Below are 24504 nucleotides of genomic sequence, written 5' to 3' on the forward strand. Positions count from 1 at the left end.
AAACTATCTCATCTCAAAAGAAAACAATATCATCTTTAGAAGAGAAGATTAAGATAATAGAAGAAAAAGATGACAAAGAAAAAATGATTAGTGTTCAAGAAGATAGTTTTGCATGCAAGAATTGTGAATCACTTTCTTTTCAAATTGTTCAAATAAAGAGAGTCCTTGAAAGGTATGAAAAAGGACAAATTGGGTTGGAAGGTGTCCTTAGGCAACAAAGATTCCTTAATGATAAAAGTGGTCTTGGATATGCAAAGTCTAAACCAAGTACTAGTAAAACTATCTTTGTGAAGGCAAGTGAACAAATCAACAAATTGGATAAAGCACAAAAGGTTCATCATCATCCTAAAAGGTTTCCTAAAAAGAAACCATATGTTCCTAGATATAGAAGTAACTTTGAACCTACTTGTTTTTATTGTGGTATTATTGGTCACACACCCAATGCTTGTTATGTAAGGAACTTTAGTGTTCCTAGTGGACATTATGTATGGGTGAAGAAAGGAACTAACTATGATGGACCCAAAGCCACTTGGGTACCAAATAAAACTTAATTTGTTTTGTAGGTTTGCTTGAGGACCACTTAAACTCTATGGTGTTTTTTATCAAGTGGTGGTTCTAAGCATTTGATGGGAGAAATAAACTAACTTTCAAATCTAGTTATAAAGTCCAAGGGTGATTTCACATATGGAGAATACCTTAAAGGAAGAATTCTTGGCATTGACAAAGTTGGAGTACTAAATTTCATATCAATTGAAGACTTACTTTATGTTGAAAGACTAAAAGCAAAATCTTCTAAGCAAAAGCCAACTTTGTGACAAAGGCTTCAAAATAATATTCATCAAAGATGAATGCTTTATGAAGTCACTCATGAGGTAAAACTCATAGGTAAATAATTATTTGTGTTCATATCTTATAATAATTTATCTTTTTCCCATCCTTTTTGATAATGACAAAGGGGGAGAAGATATTTGTGTATATGTGTATGCTTGCTTGTCTCTAACATTTGCAGCCACAAAGAAGTAAAATTCTCTATAAATCAAGAGAGAGCTTTGATCAAGGGGGAGTTATCAAATTTAGGGGGAGCATTCACATAAGAGCACTACACTTCAGATTTCAAAGGTTGTCATCATCAAAAAGGGGGAGAATGTGAAGGCAAGCTTCTACAATACTATGTTTTGATGAAGACAACTATCATGAGCATGCATCAATAAAGGATGAGAAAAAAAAGATCAAATTAGCTATGGATCAAGATTGCAACTTTCATGGAGATTAGCTTTGATTGATTGATCTTCATGTCATAATGGTACAAGCTAAATTCCTTTTACTTTGATATTTCTTAGTGCTCAAAAATCATATAAACTTTCATTCATACATACTCAAACTTATATATGCATGGCATAAGTTTCACTCCAAAGTAAACTCTTGTTGAAACCTTTTTCAAAGTCAAAATCCTAAATAAAGGTTTTAGGAACCGGGTTGTCCCTATGAGGGAACCGGTTCCCAGCATTCTCAGTTTTCAGCTTTCTGTGGTTTACTATGGGGAACCGGGTTGTCCCTATGCAGGAACCGGTTCCCACGTTCAAAATTCAAATATTCTGCTGTAACGTTCAGCAGGAACTGGGTTGTCCCAGGCAGGAACCGGTTCCTACTGAACCAGTGTGTTTTTCCATTGCATGTTTTCACTCAAACGAAAATATATTTTCAAACCTTAAACATTGCATTGGTTGATCATTTTATACTCTTTCTAAAGGGTGTAAATACCTATATAAATACCATAAACTTCAGATTTAAATCTCACCTCTTTCATTACAATTTATCACACTTTTTGATCATATATTTTCATCATATATTTGCATACAAGTGTTTCATACTTGAACTTTCATTGAAACTTTTTCTACACATTGTTAGAAAAGTTTCTCATTCATACATAAACACTTGAGCACTATTATATCATTGTAAATTGTCTTGCTTGAAAGAGAAGATCAATCTTATTGATTGGTATATGTTCATCAACATTTCTACTCAAATATATTTTGTTATTATTGACTTGCTATCCAGGATTTTTGGAAGCAAGGGTTGTTGATTAGTGAGAGGATTGTTCTCATAATCAAGTTAGTAAATCCAAGAGGATTGTTCTTGGTAGTTGTAACCTTGTTGTCCATAGTTTTGGAAACAAGAGGTATCCTTAGGGAGGGTGTTCTCTTAAGGACTTATTGAAATCCAAGAGGATTGTTCTTGGTGGTTTGGTTAGAAGATTGTAGGAGGAGTCTTGGTATAGGCTTGTACAAAGATCTAACAATAGTAAAAATCTCTTTCGTGTTTGAAAGGGGACTGGAGTACTCTCGGATTGTGAGGGGAACCAGTATATATCGTTGTGTTCTTTACTTTTCCGCAATTTACCGCTTTCATCACTATTATCAAGAAAAGAAAAGAACCATTCAAAAGCCTTCAAACACTTAACCAAAAAATAAGTACAAGTATTCTAAAAACCGGATAAATCTTCGAAAACCTAATTCACCCCCCCCCCCCCTCTTAGGCGCACTCTTAAACTTACATTGATAATTATCATCCCCTCTATTTTTAAGAGTTACCGGGCCTTGAAATACGAACTCCCTAATGACAATGAAGTTGCTAAAAATCTTGGTCAGGCTCTACTAGCATTAGAAAATTCTTGCAGAGTGGTAATTAGTAGTACAACGTTAGGACTTGAAGTTGAAGTTGAAGATTTCACCACTTTAGACAAATTCAAAGCAGATATTGTTTTTGCTGGTAATCTCATTACTTAAATATGAACTCATCATTCTTCTTGCTTCATTTATGTTTTTGTGCATTTTGTTAAATTTTGAACAAGCAAATATGTCTCAATTGTCTATTTAAGTTTTATATAGTTGTGAATCCAAATTTTTTATTTAAGTTCAAGAGCTTAGTTTTAATTCATGTTCAAGTTGAATGATTGCATTTGAAATTATTTTAGTTTATAGCATTTTGCTATTGTTTAACTTATGTAAAGGTTCAAGTCTTTCTTTAAGCTCAAACTCTTGTGAAGATTAAATTAGAAATGAATTTTGTTGAATCTGGTGAACCTCTTGACAGGCTGATGAAAAAGTAGTGACATCCTAACTGATCTCCTAAGGCGTATATATTCGCTCGATGTTTCATGTTGGAATTTCTCGGTGTAATGGTGCGTTGGGATCCTTTATTTAACGAGTCACCAGTATTCTCATATTGAATGGCCTGTATCAATGTAGTGTAGTGTATTCAGAATTTATGGTATCAGATTTGGTAGTGGTCGAGGTGAAGAACAGCTAATCGTTTCAGGGGTTTGCATTGGATCCTACTGATTTGTTCTGTTCTATGTCAATGAAAGTGTGTGGTGGTGTTATGTTGATTATTACTTAGATTAGAAATGCTAAGAACACTCTCTTTTGAACACTCTCTCAAACACTCATTTTTTTATTGGTTGAAACATGTGTGGGTCCTACTACTTTATGTGGGACCTATTTTCAAAATGAGGGGCTCACACATGTTTCAACCAATAAGAAAGTGAGTGTTTGAGAGAGTGTTCAAAAGAGAGTGTTGCTAGCACTCCTCTTACTTAGATATAATTAACATGATGTTGTTGTGTTGTTTTTGTATGTTGTAATTTAATTAGTTTTTGAGGCATAGATGATTGTTCTGTCGAGTGTTCTTAATTTCTTAGATTCTGTCTATTTCAGTTTGTATTTTGTATATGCAAATTTTATATTCTTGACATAGCTTATGCCATATTTAGTTATCACTTCAATTTATTTTTCTTTTAAAAAAATTGTCAGAGCTCAAAATCTAGCTTATATTTGGTTTAGCAAAAATGTTTGGTATTTGCAGCGTTTAGTCACATAATATTATTTTATTAATATTTGATGTGATTTTGTTGTATGAGGTAGTAAATATTATGCATGAGTATATTAATAAATGTTATGATGACATATAATTATGGTAGAATAGAAAATGGACTTTATATTATATTTTACGAAAAGAATTACTAAAATGAAAATTAGAGTAAATAAATATATTTATTTTTATCATAAAAAAAGTAAATTAATTTTAAAGTCAGAAATGATAAAGACGCAAGCGGCTGGATGAGATGAATGTAAATGTCAAGTTGTACCAACTTTTTTTTATCATGATAAATAAAAATTAGGTTTTTTCTTTACCTACTTCCTATGGGGGTCACCCCAGCGAAAATCCCACTTTACCCCGCTTCGGAAATGCATTTCCGAAATATTTTTTTTTCCTAAATTTTTCCAGACTTCGGAAGTGCATTTCCGAAAAAATTCCAAAAATTGGGATTTTGATTAATTCGGAGATACATCTCCAAAAAACACAAAAAAATTAAAAATCCCAAAAATTAATTTTAGGATATTAATTAATTCACATATCATAAATTTGATATAATTTAGTAATGAATAATAATAATTATATATTTTGATATAATTTATGAGTTATGAATAATAATTATTATATATTTATATTCTGATTCATATTTTAAAATTTAAAATAATTTTAATTAAAAAAATTAAAATAATTTCACTTACAAAATGAGTTATAATTTTTTATTTATATATTTATAATAATTATTATATATTTACAAAAAAAATTAAAAAATGAGTGTTTTAATTTATATATTTATATAATAATTATAATAATTATTATATATTTATAAAAATTATTATAATAATTAAAAAAATTAGTGTTTTAATTATTATATATTTATATATTTTGGTCTTGGAATATTTCGGATATGCATCTCCGAAGACTCCCCTCTCCCAAAAAGGGGGTGTTTTCGGAAATGTGTTGAATTGCAGTATAGGGCAAGCAACAAACAAGATTTGGAAATATTGATCCGGGAATTATCGTCCACAGAGATGGAGAGATGCCATTCAACAGTTTCTACGGTTTCAAACTTTGGTTTGAATGGACAAAAGTAAACAAAGATATAGACAAGAAAAGAATAAACACATTCTTAGAAGAGAAATAACTTATCAGGAATGTAAATATATTCACTCTTCACAAACATACACTTACCAACTCGTTATACTCAACCTAAAATACTCATCTATGTCATCACGTATCTCTCACATAAGCGTCCATCTCTGGAGCACAAACGAGATCATCTCACAACTAAGGTTATCTCTAACGCGAAGTCGCGAGAACATCCGTATTCTCGCGTCGGCGATCTCTCGCGCGCCGCTCAAACACGAAAGCATTAAGTACAGATACTCACAGTGAATGCTAGCTCTAAATCTATCTCTAGAGTTCAGAACCAACAGATTATCATCCTAGATAAAGATTCAAGCAGTTTATCTCTAAAGCAACTCAAATCTTCAGCACAGAGCAAAAATCCAGAACAATATCAACACAGATTTGTAAAGCAAGTTAAATATAACATTATAATCGGTAAATATACATAAGATTCGAGTAACTATACAAACAAACCCAACACAAAAGAAATACACAGAGAATAGAAGAGATAAACCAAACATCTCGCGGGTTGTCAGCTCCGGTTGATGAGAAATCCACCTCCGATCTTCCAAGTGCATGACCCAGTGTTGTTTTCTAAGCTAATCCTACTCTAAGAATGAAAATGATGGAGTTGGAACTAAAACTTTCCCAAAACCATAACCCTAAAATGGTTCAAATGAAGAAATATAAACACATTTTCTGCTACGGCCGCTTAGCGGCCAAATCTCGCTTAGCGGACTACACGTATTACAAAAATATCAAGAACAGTAAACAGGCCTCCGCTTAGCGGCCAGACCCGCCGCTTAGCGGCCAGGGAAATTTGGTTCGCCCCTGGAAAGCGCGCTTACACGCCGCTCAGCGGCGCTCTCTGCACAAAACTTGCTTATTTGATCCAAAATCGCGCAATCGGAGCCGTGCCTTCGACACTTTATTCCTCGAGGCTCCAATAAGCATGAATACCTATAAAAACAAAGGAAAAACTATTAAACGGTATATAAAATATATGAAAACTAAATAATGTGAATATATACACAAAAGTGGGGATTTTATTACAAAAACGGAATGAATAGAATCGATAAGTGCCACAATTATATACTCAAAATAACAACATTTTGGCACTTATCAAACTCTCCCCAACTTAAAACTTTGTTTGTCCTCAAACAATGTCAAATAAATCAAAGAATCAAAAGTAATAAACCAAAGAATCGTGAATCAACAAGTTTTGAAAACCAAAAACAAATGTATGGCTCAATACAAAAATGTATAAACAAAGTAAATACTTACCACTATACTACAACGACAACATGTAAATGAAACTAATCTTAAGTACAAAAAGCATACAAAACATTCTAACACAATACATGCTATCTCATGAATCACACCTAGCAAAATTTCATCAATGAATGAAGAACACACAAAGGTGAGGGACTTTTAACACTCATCCAACAATCTTGCAAACAAAAGATTAAATTATGCATTCATCCAAAAATCACATTGAAGATACAAAAGCAAGAATCACAAGGACTTTTCAAGGTTGTAATGTGGCTTGGTTAACAAACAAGGGATATGTCCTAAGGCTAATCGAAACAAAAACTTGCCTAAACCTAAGGGAGTGATCAATCCACCAAAGATTCAAACAACAAAACCTCGATTAAAATTCTTCCATAATCACAAGTTTCTCAAACCAATCATAATACTTATTAGCACAATTATTCGCTTCTCTTTTCTTTTTCTTTTTTCAAAACTTTTTCACTTTTTTTTTCTTTTCTTTTTCTTTTCTTTTCTTTTCATTTTTTTCTTATTCTTTCTTTTCAACCTCATAGAAACAACCAAATAAGTACATAATCATTTTTCTCCCCAACTTGAATTCAACCACACCATCATATGAATACTCCCTACTTTCTAAGGCAAGGTAAAAATTCATACCAAAAATCATGGTTGAGGGTTCAAGAAAACAAAGAATCAATCATCCATGCAAAAATGAGAACTAAACACTCTAAGATAAGCATTTAGCAAAAACAACATGGATATTGACAAAAAGGCTCAAAAGGGTTAACAAATGATCACACACTCACAAGGTGAATTGACTATTTGGTTTTGGTAGTTGTGCTCAAAATGAAACAAAATGCCTTGATCCTTTTCATGCTTTCATAAAATCAACATAAACAAAAGATTAAGCATAATAAAATCCAGTTAAAACAAAGATTGTGGCCTCCAACATATGTAAACAATGAAAAGCTTCCTCACATTTATGGTTTGGGAACTAAAGTGATTCAATCGATAAGCAAGTAATGCAAAAGAATGAATGGTATGGTAATTGTACAAATGAAAAGTTTCCTAAACATGCTATGCTATAGAAAGCGATAAATGAGTACCTTGAATGATACAACTTCAAAAACAACATCCTACCATACATTCGCAAGTTGAAACACTCAAGCTTCGGAAAATCACCTCAAAAATCTTCGAATCACCGAACAAAATTTGAGTACAAACAACCAATAAAAGAATTAGAAAAATAAAACTAGTATATACTACTAAATAGCCTTGGTGATAGTGGGAAAAATGAGTGAACCAAGTGGAATGGGAACCCCACTGGTACAGAGCAGGAAAACAGAATTTTACTGTCATCGCTTAGCGGAGCTAGGCTCGCTTAGCGATGACAGAAAAAACCAGAAAAATCAGAACAGAACAGCTGTTCCAATTTTCCTCCACTTCACCTAAATACCTAATAAATATAAATATAAACAATATTTACAACCGTTGGGGTGTCTCCCAACAAGCGCTTGTTTTACGTCGTTAGCTCGACGCCTTTATTGTTTCGGTGTTTGGAAAGTAGCTTCCTTCCGTCATGCCATGGTGACGTCTCACCGCACAAGCCTAAAGAAAGTTTCCTAACCAACCACTCAACAAACGTTACGAGTACAATATATACAACAATTTCACAAACATAAAGAAAACACAAGTATAAAAATATGTACACAAACAAACACATATATACAAGTATGAATATATACATGTATTATTATACAAAAAGAGAAAAATTGGTGAATGTAAACAAGTAAACATATACAAGTGAAACTATAAAAATATATATGTTATATACAAAAGTATAATTATATGTAATTATAAACAAGTAAGCTAAATTGGTGAACATAAACAAGTAAACATGTACAAGTGGAAATATACAAGTAAACATATACAATATATACGTTATATACAAAGCTCAAAACCACAAAAACTATTGCGATGCAATCACAACCATCCCCGGCAACGGCGCCATTTTGTTGAATTGCAGTATAGGGCAAGCAACAAACAAGATTTGGAAATATTGATCCGGGAATTATCGTCCACAGAGATGGAGAGATGCCATTCAACAGTTTCTACGGTTTCAAACTTTGGTTTGAATGGACAAAAGTAAACAAAGATATAGACAAGAAAAGAATAAACACATTCTTAGAAGAGAAATAACTTATCAGGAATGTAAATATATTCACTCTTCACAAACATACACTTACCAACTCGTTATACTCAACCTACAATACTCATCTATGTCATCACGTATCTCTCACATAAGCGTCCATCTCTGGAGCACAAACGAGATCATCTCACAACTAAGGTTATCTCTAACGCGAAGTCGCGAGAACATCCGTATTCTCGCGTCGGCGATCTCTCGCGCGCCGCTCAAACACGAAAGCATTAAGTACAGATACTCACAGTGAATGCTAGCTCTAAATCTATCTCTAGAGTTCAGAACCAACAGATTATCATCCTAGATAAAGATTCAAGCAGTTTATCTCTAAAGCAACTCAAATCTTCAGCACAGAGCAAAAATCCAGAACAATATCAACACAGATTTGTAAAGCAAGTTAAATATAACATTATAATCGGTAAATATACATAAGATTCGAGTAACTATACAAACAAACCCAACACAAAAGAAATACACAGAGAATAGAAGAGATAAACCAAACATCTCGCGGGTTGTCAGCTCCGGTTGATGAGAAATCCACCTCCGATCTTCCAAGTGCATGACCCAGTGTTGTTTTCTAAGCTAATCCTACTCTAAGAATGAAAATGATGGAGTTGGAACTAAAACTTTCCCAAAACCATAACCCTAAAATGGTTCAAATGAAGAAATATAAACACATTTTCTGCTACGGCCGCTTAGCGGCCAAATCTCGCTTAGCGGACTACACGTATTACAAAAATATCAAGAACAGTAAACAGGCCTCCGCTTAGCGGCCAGACCCGCCGCTTAGCGGCCAGGGAAATTTGGTTCGCCCCTGGAAAGCGCGCTTACACGCCGCTCAGCGGCGCTCTCTGCACAAAACTTGCTTATTTGATCCAAAATCGCGCAATCGGAGCCGTGCCTTCGACACTTTATTCCTCGAGGCTCTAATAAGCATGAATACCTATAAAAACAAAGGAAAAACTATTAAACGGTATATAAAATATATGAAAACTAAATAATGTGAATATATACACAAAAGTGGGGATTTTATTACAAAAACGGAATGAATAGAATCGATAAGTGCCACAATTATATACTCAAAATAACAACATTTTGGCACTTATCAAAATGCATCTCCGAAAACTCAAAAAAGGGGTGTTTTCGGAAACGCATCTCCGAAAACACATTTTTTTCGTATTTTCGGAAGTGCATTTCCGAAAACACCTTTTTTTTAATAAAAGTACGTTTTCAAAAATATATTTCAGAAACAAAGGATATTTTGGTAAATTCGCCAGAAGTGACTAAGAAGGTTAGGACTTGGTAAAGAAATTTCCTAAAAATTAATAGATTAATGATAAATAAGAAAATAAATACCATTTTGTTTATATCTCCTATAAACATGAGAAATCAAATTACCACTAAATTTACAAGTCTAACCTTTTAACTTCTTTTTTTTAACATGACATGTTGTATTTTTAAAGAACATTTTTATAACTTTTATTCTTAATATTACATTAAATTAATTTAATAATACTATATATTTATATATTTGTTCCAAACTACTTTCATATTACTTTTGATAAATTATTTCAAATTAATTTAATAACAATAGTATAACTTTAAAAAGTATTTTTGTGCATCGCTTAAAAAATTATTATATTTTTCTCCTAATGTTACATTGAAATTTAATAATATTAATACTTTGTTGCTCCAAAATTAATTTAAGAATAGTTTTTTAAATATTATCTCAAATTAATTTAATAATAAAAACAATTTTATATATATATATAATAAATATTTTTTACACCACACTTAAAAATTAATTGAAAATTTTTTGTGGCAGACCTTTACTACTTAATAGACCCCCGCCAATAAAACTACATCATCCCACAACAACAATACCCACGACAACAACAATCTCAACAACAACAATACCCACAACAACAACACCAACAATAACAACAATAGTACCCAGAACAAACCCAATACCAGTACAACTCCAACAACACAACTACCAATAGTACAACTCATTCCAAACTCAGTCCCAACCACTTTACCAACAGCAAGACCAATACCAAGAACACAAGCCATATCAAACCCAGTCCCAATCACTATTTCAACCACACAGTCAACCACCTCGCCAAAACCGTAGACGACCCACCCAGTACCAAGAGGCAGGCTCCTCTAGATCATTCAGCCAACACAACGAGGTTGGTTCCTCAAGAATCCAACTAAGTCTTGACTTGGGTCCACAAGATGAATGTGACCGCTGCGACCCATTAATATCACAAGCCTCTCATCACTGTAGCCCATATGGCTACGCAACACCAACCGAAACATTTTCCTTTTATCAAGGCAATGCAAGTGCCGCTGAGTGCTACCAACCAGAAATCATAACTCCACCTCCTCCCCCACCACCATTTCAAAGCTATGAGGGAATGGGTAACCGAATTTACGATAGTCGACTTCTCAGACATTATGGTGGCCTTGATAATTTCCTTGACACCGACCTTATTGACGATACAATTCCAGGGCCATCCACACAGACACGACAAGAACCACAAAGGGGAAGGGGTGGGCTCGCGGCATTACACATGTTCCACGTGTTTGGCAAGCTTCTAGATGCGGAACTGACGTGCGTTACGGTGAAGAGAGACACTAATCGTATTTTAATTTTCCCTTTATCAATTGTTGTTTCTGTTGCTTTCCAATGTATCTGTCATTTTAAATTAATGAAATTGTTTGTTTTCGACTTTTTTTTTACAATCATTCAATCAATATTTGTTAAAAAACAAAAAAAAAATCAATTACACTAAGGCGCCATCTGAGATGGCAACCCTAATTTAGGGACAACATTGGCGCCATCTCAGATGGCGCATACACCTAAAATTCAAAGGTAGGCACCGTCTCAAGTGGCTCATGCACTTGGGTGCCCGACCAAACCTAGACACTTGTGTAAATTTTTCCAAATTATGGTTTTTTTGTTTTTTTTTTAAAACATGGTTATTTTTAATTTTTTTTCGAGATTAGAAACAAAGAATCTGGAGAATCGTAAAACCACTGATTTATACAGGTTTTTACTGTTTATTTACGTTTTAAAAAATATTTACAAGTTTTGTTAATATCCAGTTTTAGAAGTGTTTTTGACCTGACAAAGGTGTGGTTTCCAGGTTAACTGGCTGGACTCACCGGATCAATCCTATTTTTACTACCATGATTGAGAGTTAGTGGAAAAAACGATGGTTGTAAATATTAAAAAAAGATAGGGTTAAATATACAAATCCCACTGTAATGTTAGCGAGTTTAGATTTTAGCCCCTCGTAAAAAAAAATTTAAAACAAACCTTGTAATATTCAGATTCTTTCAATATGCCCCCTGCCTGCCACGTTGCAACAAAGATTCTCTTTAATCACATATGTGGCGGTCCACGTGGTATTTGTTTATTTTTTAATCAATTTTTTAATCCAAGTGAATATTTTGGTTTTTTAATCCACGTGAATTATTTATTTATAATTTTCGTTTTGTTTTTAAATTAAGATGTTATTTAAACAAAAATTTATTGTCAAACATATTGGGCTTTTGACCCATTTACTGTCATCCTATTTTCAATTCAAATGCCCATATGAGTGATTGACTTATAAAGACTAATATTTTTTTACTACCAAACGATGTGGGACTCCTATATAGATGAAACAACTTGATTAAATGTTTTTCCAGTCAGACTACCACTATAGCTTGCAAGTTCATGTGCAAGGTTGGATATATATATTTTTCTTCACTGTTTCAGATCAAACTATATCTTCAGTGTTTCAGGACAACTATAGCATGCAACAACAACAACAACTATTGCATGTTAATGTATCATCATCAACTAGTTAAAGCATGCAACAACAATAAGTATAGCATGCAACAGTTCCAGAAACATGCATAGAAACCAATTGCACCAGTCACCACGAAGTGCAAAATAACATATTCTATTTAGATTGTTTCAAATATATGGATAGTGTTTCAAATGTATCATAATAATGCTGCAAGCAGGAAAAATGTATTTATATAATAACCATCATATCATATGTATTGATATTTCTCAAATGTATTGATATAATAACCACTATAGCTTACAATGTATGTATTATTTATTTAACATTGGGATGTTTTATTTTTTTATTAGAGAGAGGAAATATGGTATGACAGATAACATGTTTGGCTCCTAAGCTGCATAAAAAATTTACAAGATTATTGAGTGCATCAAATTATGGTCTCTATGAAACATAATTCTCTACCATGTCATGTGGTTGTTTAAAGAGAGCCACAAATTCTTAACAAGTTAGTTGGAGACTTGTTTAGTGGTTCCATGAAGACTTGTTTGGTTGAATGACAAGTCTTAAATTTGCATGTTCTATTTGATTTCCAATAAATATTATTTGTTTATTGTTTTATGTCTTCCATATGTTTAGGCATTTGTGGTCTTTCAAAAACAATGATAACATTTGATAGTTTGCAGTCTCAGGCAGGTTTCTTGAACAAGCTGGAACAAGCTGAAACAGATATAGTCCCACATCGTTTTTGGAGCAAGAAACTTAAGTGTATATAAAGCAAAACAACATAGGGATTAATAACTTGAAAATAGGCTAAGAGTAAATGGGCCACAGGTCCAATATGTTTAATTTCAAATTTTTATTTAAATAATTTCTAAATTTAAAAACAAAATGAAAAATATTAATTAAAAACAAAACGTAAAAAAATTAATATAAGAAACAATAAAAAAATTTTAAAAATTAATAAATTCCACGTGGCTAAAAAAAATTAAATCAAAATTAAAATAAAAATTCAACTATACTGCGAAGTCACTTAAAATTAGAATCTAGGACAATCAGGGGCTAAAACCTGAATTCGCTAACATTGCAGGGGATTTATATATTTAACCTAAAAAGATAAAAATAAATTAGTGGAAGAAGCGGTGATTATTGGTAATAAAATACAGTGTTAATTAATGTAGGTAAAATGATATGGCTATTAATATAAAAAAGAAAAATAGAAATAAAAGACAGTAATTAAGAGTGATATATATATATATATATATATATATATATATATATGTATATATATATATATATATATTGTGAGAGAGGAAGATTGTATTGGTAAGATCTTATAGAGAAATGTTGTGTTTTTAGGGGGAGGATATGATTGTGAAAAAGAGACAAGAGTTTAGAGAGTTAGGCAAAGCAAAAAAAGTGAATTCAGGGACATGGATTTGGTTGATTAGGCAAAGTAAGATGAACCAAATTCCAATTCACCTTTTACTTTTGCTTTTGTTTTTTTATTTAGTAGATTTTTTTCATGATTTTGCACCAACACTTTTATAGATAGTTACTCATGCTTAACTAAGCACAAACACAGGCATATATCTTTTGGTGTATGTTGGGATATTCTCTTACCATTATCATGTTTTCAATAAATATTAGCTTTTTTCAAAACTAAAGTAGTGGCTATCTCCATGATTTGCAGAGAATGTTACTGTGAGGCAAATACTGTGAGGCAGCTTTGAATTCGGGGGGAGAGACAGCTTTCAAAACTATAGATGTTTTACATTTATTCAAATTTATTTTATTTACAAATTCTAAAATATTAATTGTAATTGTTATTTTGGTAGAGTTTTGTAATTTATAGGTATGAAATTGTCAAATGAGAGTGCAAATGTACCGTTCTTGCAATTTGGATGCACATATAAAGATGCATATATAAATTGTACATATCCTACAATTTGAATGTGAAAATTTGTACTTATGCTTTTGTCTGATATTATTCATATTTATAAAATTTTATTTTCATTCTTATTTGTCATAAAATTTTAGTTTTTTCATTTTTGATTTAATTTTCTTCTTCTCAATTTCCAAATAAAATTTTCTTTTAGATGTTCCATTATTTTTCTGCAAGCAATAATTGAATGTTATTATTTTTCTTTTAGATGTTCCATTATTTTTCAGTATTTAAAATTAATTATTATCTAGGGTTTCACATTCATGGCTTAAAATTAGTTTCAATTATTTCTCACTATTTATTAGTTTATGAGGAAGAACGTTATGGATTCGTTTAGGTGGAGTAAGAATTCGGATGGGATCTTCACCGTTAAATCTTGTTACGATAGGTTCAAAGTCAAATTTTCTGGACCTCCACTTAATCTGGTAATTGCTAGTGCAACCAATCATCTGTGGAAGGTAAAAGCTCTGTCTATTTTTTTTCCAAGATGGCATCTTATTCACAATAGAAATGCAACCAAAGATCAATTGCATAAGAGGGGAATTTTAGTGATAGTAGAGATTTATATTGTGTCTTGTGTTTGTTGGAGGAGAAATCTTTACCGCATATTTTAGGGGGTTGTGTGGTAGCGGCAAGAATTTGGAAAAAAAATTATGAGTGGCTTGGTCCCATTAAGAAAATCTCTTTGGAGATCTCTTTGTGTTGAATATCTTGTTCAATTTATAATATTCTAATATTTCTTTACTAGCTGCATATAAAAAAATTAAATTAAAATAATTTTTTTATATAACTCTCATATATTAAAATGAAAAAGAAAAAGATGGGTAAGGCCAAAACCACAAAGAAGCCAAAAAAGATAGAACAAAATTAGTGAGAAAATCTAAAATTGGGCATTCCCAATTTGTTAAGAACTATTTCTTTTCTAATAGCAATAGGTGGAGAATACCACCAAAGAAATCCTTCAAGCGAGAGGCCAATGTTAGCTAGAGTGTCGGTACAACGGTTTCCTTCTCTATATGTGTGGGAGATCCAAAAGTGCATGATCCTAGAAATTGCAATGCAGTTGGACCACCTGTTTCTTAATTGCCAAGGGACTTGCAAAGGTTTGGAGAAGGTTGCGACAGCAATTTTGGAATCTGTTTAAATCCAAATGTAATTCCAATTGTTATTTTTGGCTTGTTTAAATGGCCAAAATGATAGCCATAAGCTCAACAAAGAAAGAATTCTGAGTACCAAGATGAGAAGCAAAGCATCCTACACAATCTCCTATGTTATTCCTATAAATACCAGCACAAGCAGATAAACCAGGGCTACCTAATGCCGATCCATCCGTGTTGCATTTCAGCCATTGACCAAAGGGAGGGCACCAGATAACTTCTATGATTTGAGGAGCTTTGGGGTGATTAGTTTGAACACTAAAGGCTTTTAGAATCGTGAACTCATAGATGGAAGATCCAGTAGCAAGCTTGGTGGAATTTCCTGTCAGGGCAACAGAAGCAATAATGGAGGAGATGATGGCATTTTGAGAGACTTGTTTACCTTTGAATCTAATCTGATTTCTGCAGTACCATATTGCCTTAAAAACAACCATCACTGCTGCAGTGATGATCAAAGCACACTGAGGATTCCAACCTTTTTTGCTGATATTGAGAGTGGTTATTGCTGAGGTAAGATCAATGGGTTGTTTTACTGTATTTTGCAGTCAGTTCCATAATTTTAAAGAAAATTGGCAGTCAAAGAAAAGATGCCTAGAGGATTCAGGATTCTTGTTACATAATGAGCACATAGAAGGCAGATGACAACCTCTAATAGCAAGATTTTCATCTGTTGGCATCTTCCTATGAATAATCCTCCACATCAGAGTTGAGTTGGAAGGAGGAATTGCAGGATTCCAGATGAACTTGGACCAAAGGTGATGTTGATAAGATTTGCTAATGAAAGAGTAAGCATCTTGTAGAGATAAAACACCTGTAGTTGTGTGATTCCATAATAATTTGTCCTCTTTTGGCTCAATGGGAATGACACTGTTGTTAGAAATATCTTTAATATTTGGAAACATATCAAGTAACTGTGCTGGAAAATTCCATTGGTAATTGAGGATGAAATCTACCGCTTTTGCTTGGAGATTATAAGCCAAAGACTAAGGTAGGTTAAAGTGATTCATGAGGTTTCCTACCTCAGACCAGTCATGAGTCTATAAACTAATTTTATTTCCATTGCCTATCAGCCAGGAAGAGTTGGACATTAAAGTTGGAAAATAAGATTTGATACCTGACCAGATTGAGGAATATATGTGATATTTGATGCAATAGTTGCCTCTAATGACTGTGCTTCTAAGAAAGACTGTCCATTGATTATCAGAGTTGAACATGTCATGACATAACTTCAGCATGGATGCCTCATTTATGTTGGAGAGGGATTTGATGCCTAATCCACCACAATCAGTAGGAGTATAAATTGTTTTCCAAGATACATAATTTAAGTTACCACTCCAAGCAAAATTCCTGAAGATCATTTCCAGCTCTTTCAACAATGATTTAGGCCAAGAGTAAATATTGAAAGAGTAAATGAGCATACTATAAAGAACACTTTTGATAAGTTGTACTCTGCCAGCAAAAGATAGCATGTTTGCTTTCCAAGAGGCTAATTTGACTTTAATCTTGTTTATAATGGGCTGAAGATGAATTCTTTTGGTTTGCCTTTGAAGATTGGGATTCCAAGATAAGTGAAAGGAAGAGTTCCGATTTTGAAACCTATAGAAGAAGCAATCTGCTGCAGCCTGTTACTAGCAAAAGATCCTCCAAAAATGGTTGACTTTTGAGGGTTAATAATCTGCCCCGAGGTATCTACATACCTAGCAAAAAATTGGGCGAGGACCTGTATATTTGAGTCTAAATCAAAACAAAAAAGCATAATATTATCAGCATATAGGGAATTAGTATGGATGTTCATGTCTTTGTTTCCTTTTAGGGCTGAGAGCATTTTATTGTCCACTAGAGAAGTGAGGCCTCTACTTAAAACCTCCTCAGCAAGGCAACAGAGCAGAGGAGAGAGAGGATCACCCTGTCTCACTCCCCTTAAGCAAGAGAAGAAACGTATCGAATTTCCATTGAGAGAAATAGATAACTTTGCAGAGGAGATAATAGTTTGAATTCATTGACAAAATTTGTTACAAAAGCCAAATTCCTTGAGGACTTTGATTAGGAAATCCCAGTCCAAAGTATCGAAAGCTTTCCTCATATCAATCTTTATGGCCAGGTTACCATGAGAAGCTTTTTGATGTAGCATGTTTATTGCTTCATAAGTTATACAAATGCAATCACTAATTTGCCTGCCTTGTATGAATCCTCTTTGCTTAGGGGAGATGATGTTTGGAAGGACTCGAGTTAGTCTGTCAACAAGCACTTTGGAAATTATTTTGAACTTAAAATTTGCCATAGCAATAGGTCTAAACCGGTTTAGCTCATCAGCATTGGTAGTTTTGGGAAGAAGCGCCACTGTGTTAGAATTGAAGTTAGGTAGAAGGTAATTGTTTGTGAAGAAGTCAACCACTGCCTTACAGACATCTATGTTAATTATGGGCAAGAATTCTTAAAAAAAGAATCCTCCAAAACCATCAGGACTAGGAGAACTGTCCTTGTTGAGGTTGAAAACAACATTTTTTATTTCTTCATTGGTAGGAGTATTGGTGAGCATATTGTTGATGCTTTCCCTGACCAGTTGAGGTATGACTTCCTCAATGAGCCCAATATCTATGACAAGATTGGATTTTGAGAACATATTAGTAAAGTGATTGATGAGATGATTGGCAATATTCTCAGGATCAGTTTCAATGGCATCATTGATTCTGAGGGATGAAATCTTTTTAAAAGCATGCTTCAGATTTGCATATCTTTTTAAAAGCATGCTTTTTAACGATATTTTTGATGATTAATTTATGAAAGATATTGAAAAAACAATAAAATGAAGAAAACAAAGTTAATAAATAAGAATCCATTTTTATTAAAATTGATATAAAAATATATAATAAAAAATAAATAACGAGAGGACTATGTATGTAACTTCCTTTTTAAAAGTCTATAGATGAAGGTTTGTCAAACAATATATTGATAAAGTTAATTATTTATGCATGTGTGCAATATGTATACCATTTAAAGTAGCTAAACACCCGTGCTTTCCCACGGTTTACTATAAATATTTTTATTAAATATTAATAAGACGTATATATAATATATTTTATTCATTAAATAAATTTAATGTAGAAATGAATTAATCAATATAGTTTTAACATAAATAGTAGTTGAAATATTGTTTATTAAATATCTATACAATTTTAAAATAATTAAATAAGATGCTTATATTGATTATGATTGTGATTTGGCTATATATATCAAATTGTTAGGATTAAATTTTTGTAGTAAATATTTATTCAATATTTTTATATTAATTATTGATAAATTTTTAAAACACTAATTTTAACTGATTTTTAGTCAGAAATATTCAGACTCCTTTTGGCAAGACATTTTTTGAGTTTATAGCTTATAAACTCATATAATAATAAAAAATCTGTTTGATAATAGTTTTTTCATCAAAAAATTATAGTTTATTTTACCAACGTATATCTTATTTTTCATATACTATTTAAAATATCGTTTTAACTTATAGCTTATAGTTTGCCAGATTTTCTTCCACTTTTACCCTTATCATTTTAACTAAAATCCACTACTATCCTTTATGATTTATTTTAATTTAAAATAAAATATTTATATGTTAAATATATTTTATATCATTTTAATTCATCAACTAGTTGAACTATTAATTTTATCAAACACTTCAATTAACTTATCAACTATAAGTCATATTCATCAGTCATTAAATATAAACTATCAGTCATCAGCCATAAATTATTAGTTATAAATTATCAGCTAATTCATCACCTAACCACTATTTTTTTCCAAAAAAAACTCCAACCATGTGTCCTGTTTTTATAATAATGAAAATTATATATTATAATCACTCTTGTTTTTTGTTTTAATTTAAAAAATACGTAAAATATTAAGTTTTACTAATTGATTAGAGAAAAATAAATATTTCTTGAGTATAAATTATATGTTTTTATATAAAATATTAAGTATAACCAATTGTTTACATAAAATAAAAATTTAAATTAGAGTCACGCGATTTGCTGAAAGTTAAGATACTAAAATGAACCTTAGTATAAATATACGGGACCAAACTTAATATTAAGCATACATGATATGATATTCGTTCAAAGATTATAAAATTTATGTTGAAATATTTATTTTAATTATATTTTATTTTATTTTTTGTGCAGGGTTTATGTTTTTTGTTTCTAATTTTTAATGAATTTTTAACTTGTAAAAAAATATTTATTTTAATAATTCTTTAGTAAAATACATTTATTATATGTATGAATTTTTTTTAAAGGTATAACTAATTATAGGTTTAAATAGGGTTTGGTCCTCTATTTTAGATGGTTCACAAAGTTAAATTTTAAATTTTAAATTTCAATAACTTTGGTTCTCTTTTCATATTTTTATTTTAAAATTTGATAATGTTTCGATTTTTAACTGTCGTGTCATTTGTGAGTTATGGCAAATTATCATACAGGAACTTTATAAAACTTTAAAAATAAAAACTGAATATATCGTAAAATTTAAATATAAATGTGATAAATGGACTAAAACTATTTAAATTTAAAATAGCGAAACTAATTACTAAGATAAAATAGAGTGACAAATACTATAATTAAGTCTTACTTATATTATAGTTATTCTTATTTTTATTTAGAAGATAAAAAATAAATTTAACTAATTGAAAATATAGTTAAAATACTATATTCAACGTATTATAATTATTTTTTAATGCATTAGTAGTTTAAAGAGAACAATTTGAAAAAAAAAGTCAAGTGTAAAAGAAATTATTTTTAATCCATTATAATTTTTCTCATATTTATTTTTATTATGTTAAAAATCCAAACTTTTATTAACTTTTATGTTATAAATATTTGCAATATGTATGAATTGTATACTAATTAAATTCAAATTAGTATATTATATAATTACTTTCTTATTTTTATTTTAAAAATATAAAATAAAATATAAATGTATTTACTGATTTGTGACAGTCAAATATTTATCTCATATTTGAATTGTTGGAGCAAATGATTTTTTTAATATTTCATTTATAAAAAGTAATTTGAATGGTAAATTAGCGAACAAAGAAATGAAGTTAACAAATAACTAGCCGTCTACCTGTGTTGTGCACGGTTTTGAATAATTTAACTTTAATTGTTTATTTATATAAAATTAATGTATAAGTATAATAAAGTATTTATATGTTGTCATGCACACTTTAGTGCTATAAATTTTTAGTAATTATAAAATTGTATAAAGTTGATATTTAATAGATTATTTACACCTATTTTAAATTTAAAAAATATAATTAAATTAAATTTTTATGAAAATTATTTTGTAACAAAATATAAGATTTACAAATTATTAACATGTTATTTACACTAACATATAAATATAATTAAAGAATAATTTTGGAAGAATTGAATCTTGCTGATATATTCCATTCACAACCTACCAATATCAACTTTACCTACCTACATAACCATGTCACATTAACATATTTATCCCAAAATTAATAGAAATTCTATTTTTTTTAAAGGGAGAGAGTTAATAGAAATTGGATTTTAATATCTCAAAATCAAACAAAAATACAATATAAATATAACTATATCGGTAAAAAAAGACACAAAAAAAAAATGAAAATTCTACACCTGACAATATATACTTCAATTCATCTTCTAACATTTCATCTTTTAACATTCATCATACAATAGAATAAAGCAAAATGAGATTTTGGGCAAGTTTGCCAAGTGTCACCATTTTTGACACTTTACTATTTTAAAATTTTCTATTTTAGGTAATCTTACTATATTTGTTATAATTTATTTTTTAATTATTTTTTATTTTATTTAAAATTTTCGTTAGTATTTCAATACAATTTATATTTATTTATTGTTCCTAATTTGTGTCCTTTATATTTATTAAAGGTAAATTCTTATCTACCCAACTCAAAAAGTTGGGTAGTGTAGCAACCTGCCTAAAAATTAACTTAGAGAGTCGCCACCTATTCTGAAGGGCGAATAGGAAACCCTACGCAGTATAGAGATCAGGGTAAGATACTATATTCAGGTCGAGGGAAGGTGTTAGGCACCCTCAACCCTTTCCTATTGGCTTTGAATCTAAGGTGAAGGTTTATGGCTAAAATATTGAGTAGGGGAAAATTGAGATTTTAGGGAAGGGGACTCGCCTTGTTGCCAAGTGCCTACGTACCTCTTTAGGGAGGATCAGAGTCTACGTAGTTCGGGGAAGGGTTGTACGCCCTTAGAATTAGAAATTTGATAGGGTTGGTAGTTTGCCTCAAAGGCTTTTGAAATAGCCTATGATAATGTGTAATTTGATACTGAAAAGTTTTGAAAAGTGTGGGAAGTGTTTTAAGAGTGGGCGTACAACCCTGATTTGGCACAATTAACCGCAATGATCAATAGGTTTGATCACCATAGTTAAAAGATTAGGGGTTTTGCACCATTACCAATTCAAACCGATTGATTCGATTATCACTAATAATGACTTATTGTATTTTATTATTTTATGAATTTTATTTTATACTGTTACCTCTCATAACCGGTTAATACGGTCACAAATAATAACAGATTAATTATAGAACGGGGCAGGATTAATCACCACAATCAATAAGATGATTGCAGCCATTTAATCGAATATAGTTTGATTTTATTTTGATTTAACAGTATTTTAATTAAAATCATTGTTAACCACAACGATCAATCGATTTAATCGGCGCGAATAACAAATTAAAAATTTTAATATAATTATCATGTATTTATTTTTATTTAAAAAATAATTATAACATAATTAATACATATTAAAATAAGTATTTTAATTTAAAATAAACAAATAATTAAAAGAAATTAGGTTTTATTGAGATTATGATTCAATATGATATTCATGAGGGTTCATATTATAGGGGATCAGATCCTGGGTGTTGGATCTTGGCTTAGTGGAGGATTAAAGGTTAGATCGTGAGGGTGTATGGTGAAGATGTGAGGCTAAGGCGCACCAGATCCAGAAGTAACTCTCAGAAAAAATAATATGTTGGAGGGGAGGCTCGAACCTGCGACCTCACCCTCCCATACGCGCTTGGCAACCAACCCAGCTAAACATGCTTTGCGTTATAAAAACGCCTCCATCACACTATATGCAAAATATAACGAATATAGGTAAAACGCGCGCGTGAATTCAAAATGCCCAGTGATACGCAGACACCTCATCATCGTCCTCAACCCCACCTGAAAATCCCTGCAAAATTAGCTACGAATTTGCTACGATTCCATTCGTAGCAAACTTACCAAGAAAATAGCGAATAGCACCTGTACGAGCATAAATGTTTCGCGACCCTCTCCTTACTTTCGTTTGGTCCATACGAACCTAACTGTACCCCCAATTGATCCTAATTTTATCTCTAACGTGAACCCCCAATTGAAACCCTAAAAACCTTCAAACGAACATTAATGGTAGAACACGATTAAGGCACGCAAATTCAACAAAACAATCCAGAAACGACCAATACATTGAGACAAACAAGAATATGCAAATAGATTTTAATGAGGATGCATATATTGTTCAAATCGAAAGGGTTTTCAGAACGACTTACCTGGGCAAATACGAGGTATTTCTGGGGGTGTTGAAGTAGTGCACCTATCCAAACACGTTCAGAATCAACCAAGGAAGCTTTTAGGACCTTTGAATCTCCTTGATTCCTCTTAATTTGCAAAAATCGACTTTGAGTTTCTTGAAGATTTTTGCTCTTACCCCTTGCTTCTGATCCGGCTTTTTCCAACCCCCTTATCCTTTGTTTTAGGTTCTCTACTTATAGTAGAGTAGAATTAGGTTAAAAAAGAAGCCCTAGAATCTCTTAAACCAAATCTTGCCATAGTTAGGAAATTTGATTTGTTTCTTGAATCCCAAGCTACTATTTTGGTCCAAATATTGTGTCAATCTTTTCCATACCATTTTGTCACGAAAATAGATTATATTTTGGTATTAATGCTGATTGGAAATCAACCAAATATAATTTTTAACAAAATATTTGATTTTTAATCTTAATTGAATCATTAAAATGAAATAAAAATCATATTAATTCAAATATAATGCTAATTTTCGTGGTAAATGACTTTGGGCATGCTAATGGCTTGTGGACCAAGTTTGCATAAAAAAACATAGGCCCATTTGCAAAATTCCTCAATTTGAACCCTCCTTTTTCACATTTGGTCCTTCAAAATCACCTAACTTTGATCAAGCATATCTCACTCAATTTTTAAACTATGAGGGAGATCTAATACTTTTTAGAAACCTCAAGAGGTCCTCTACAAGCCACTTTGGAACATATTTTTCATTTGAGGCTTTTATCTTGATCATATTCCCTTTGGGAAAAAACTGTTTTTGAAGGATGCCTGAAAATGACCTATAATCTTTTGCTTTGTATCTTCTAAATGAAGCATTTCTAGCCTTGGCTTGTGAGACACAAAGTTGTAGACAATCCAATTTCCTTCAAAATAGGCTTTGAGTGAGGAATTTTTGATGTTCCATGTGAAAGTTATGCCCAGTCAAAGTTGGGTTGACTTTCTCCTAAGAAACCCTAATTTGAACTTTTTTGCATTTGTTCATCTCTGAGTTTCTATTAATGGAATCATGATCAATCTTTGATCAAATGATGGTTATGCATCCCTACACTTGATGTTTGCCCAATGATCATGGTTTGGATCATGCTTTGATTGTAGTTGACCTTTAGGTTTGAATCAGTTGACTGTGGGTTATCTGGATCATCTGAGTGAGCAAGGTTTTGGAGTTTGATCTTAGACCTTGTTATGAGAGAGGTGTGAGAGGTAAATTTTGGGGTATGACAGGTAGAGCTACATTCAATGTAAAATATCTTGAAAACAACAAATAAAGATACTATTTTATAATTAATTAAATATGTTAAAATTAAATGAAATGTTGTGATTGGTTGAATGTATATTACCCAACTTTTTGTGATGGATAATGAAGTTGTCCCCTTTATTAAATTTAATGATGATTCAATTGGGCCATGAGCCAACCTTTTAGATTCAACAGAACAATTAATAATATAAATTGGGAATAAGAAATAAAAAGTTCAATTTTCATTGTTCAATATTT

The 24504-nt window shown here is 31.5% G+C and overlaps 1 protein-coding gene across 1 annotated transcript; it reads right to left on the reverse strand.

Moving 5' to 3' along the window:
- Window positions 1-15395: 15395 nt before the first annotated feature.
- On the reverse strand, window positions 15396-16591 carry LOC131618104 (uncharacterized). Its single transcript, XM_058889400.1, has 3 exons — window positions 16487-16591; window positions 16019-16355; window positions 15396-15904 (listed from the first exon to the last, which is right to left on the reverse strand). The coding sequence occupies exons 1-3, from the start codon at window positions 16589-16591 to the stop codon at window positions 15396-15398; spliced, it is 951 nt and encodes a 316-aa protein (XP_058745383.1).
- Between the last annotated feature and the right edge of the window lie 7913 nt (window positions 16592-24504).

This window comes from Vicia villosa, linkage group LG1 (assembly GCF_029867415.1).
Source record: "Vicia villosa cultivar HV-30 ecotype Madison, WI linkage group LG1, Vvil1.0, whole genome shotgun sequence".
NCBI classification, from domain to species: domain Eukaryota; kingdom Viridiplantae; phylum Streptophyta; class Magnoliopsida; order Fabales; family Fabaceae; genus Vicia; species Vicia villosa.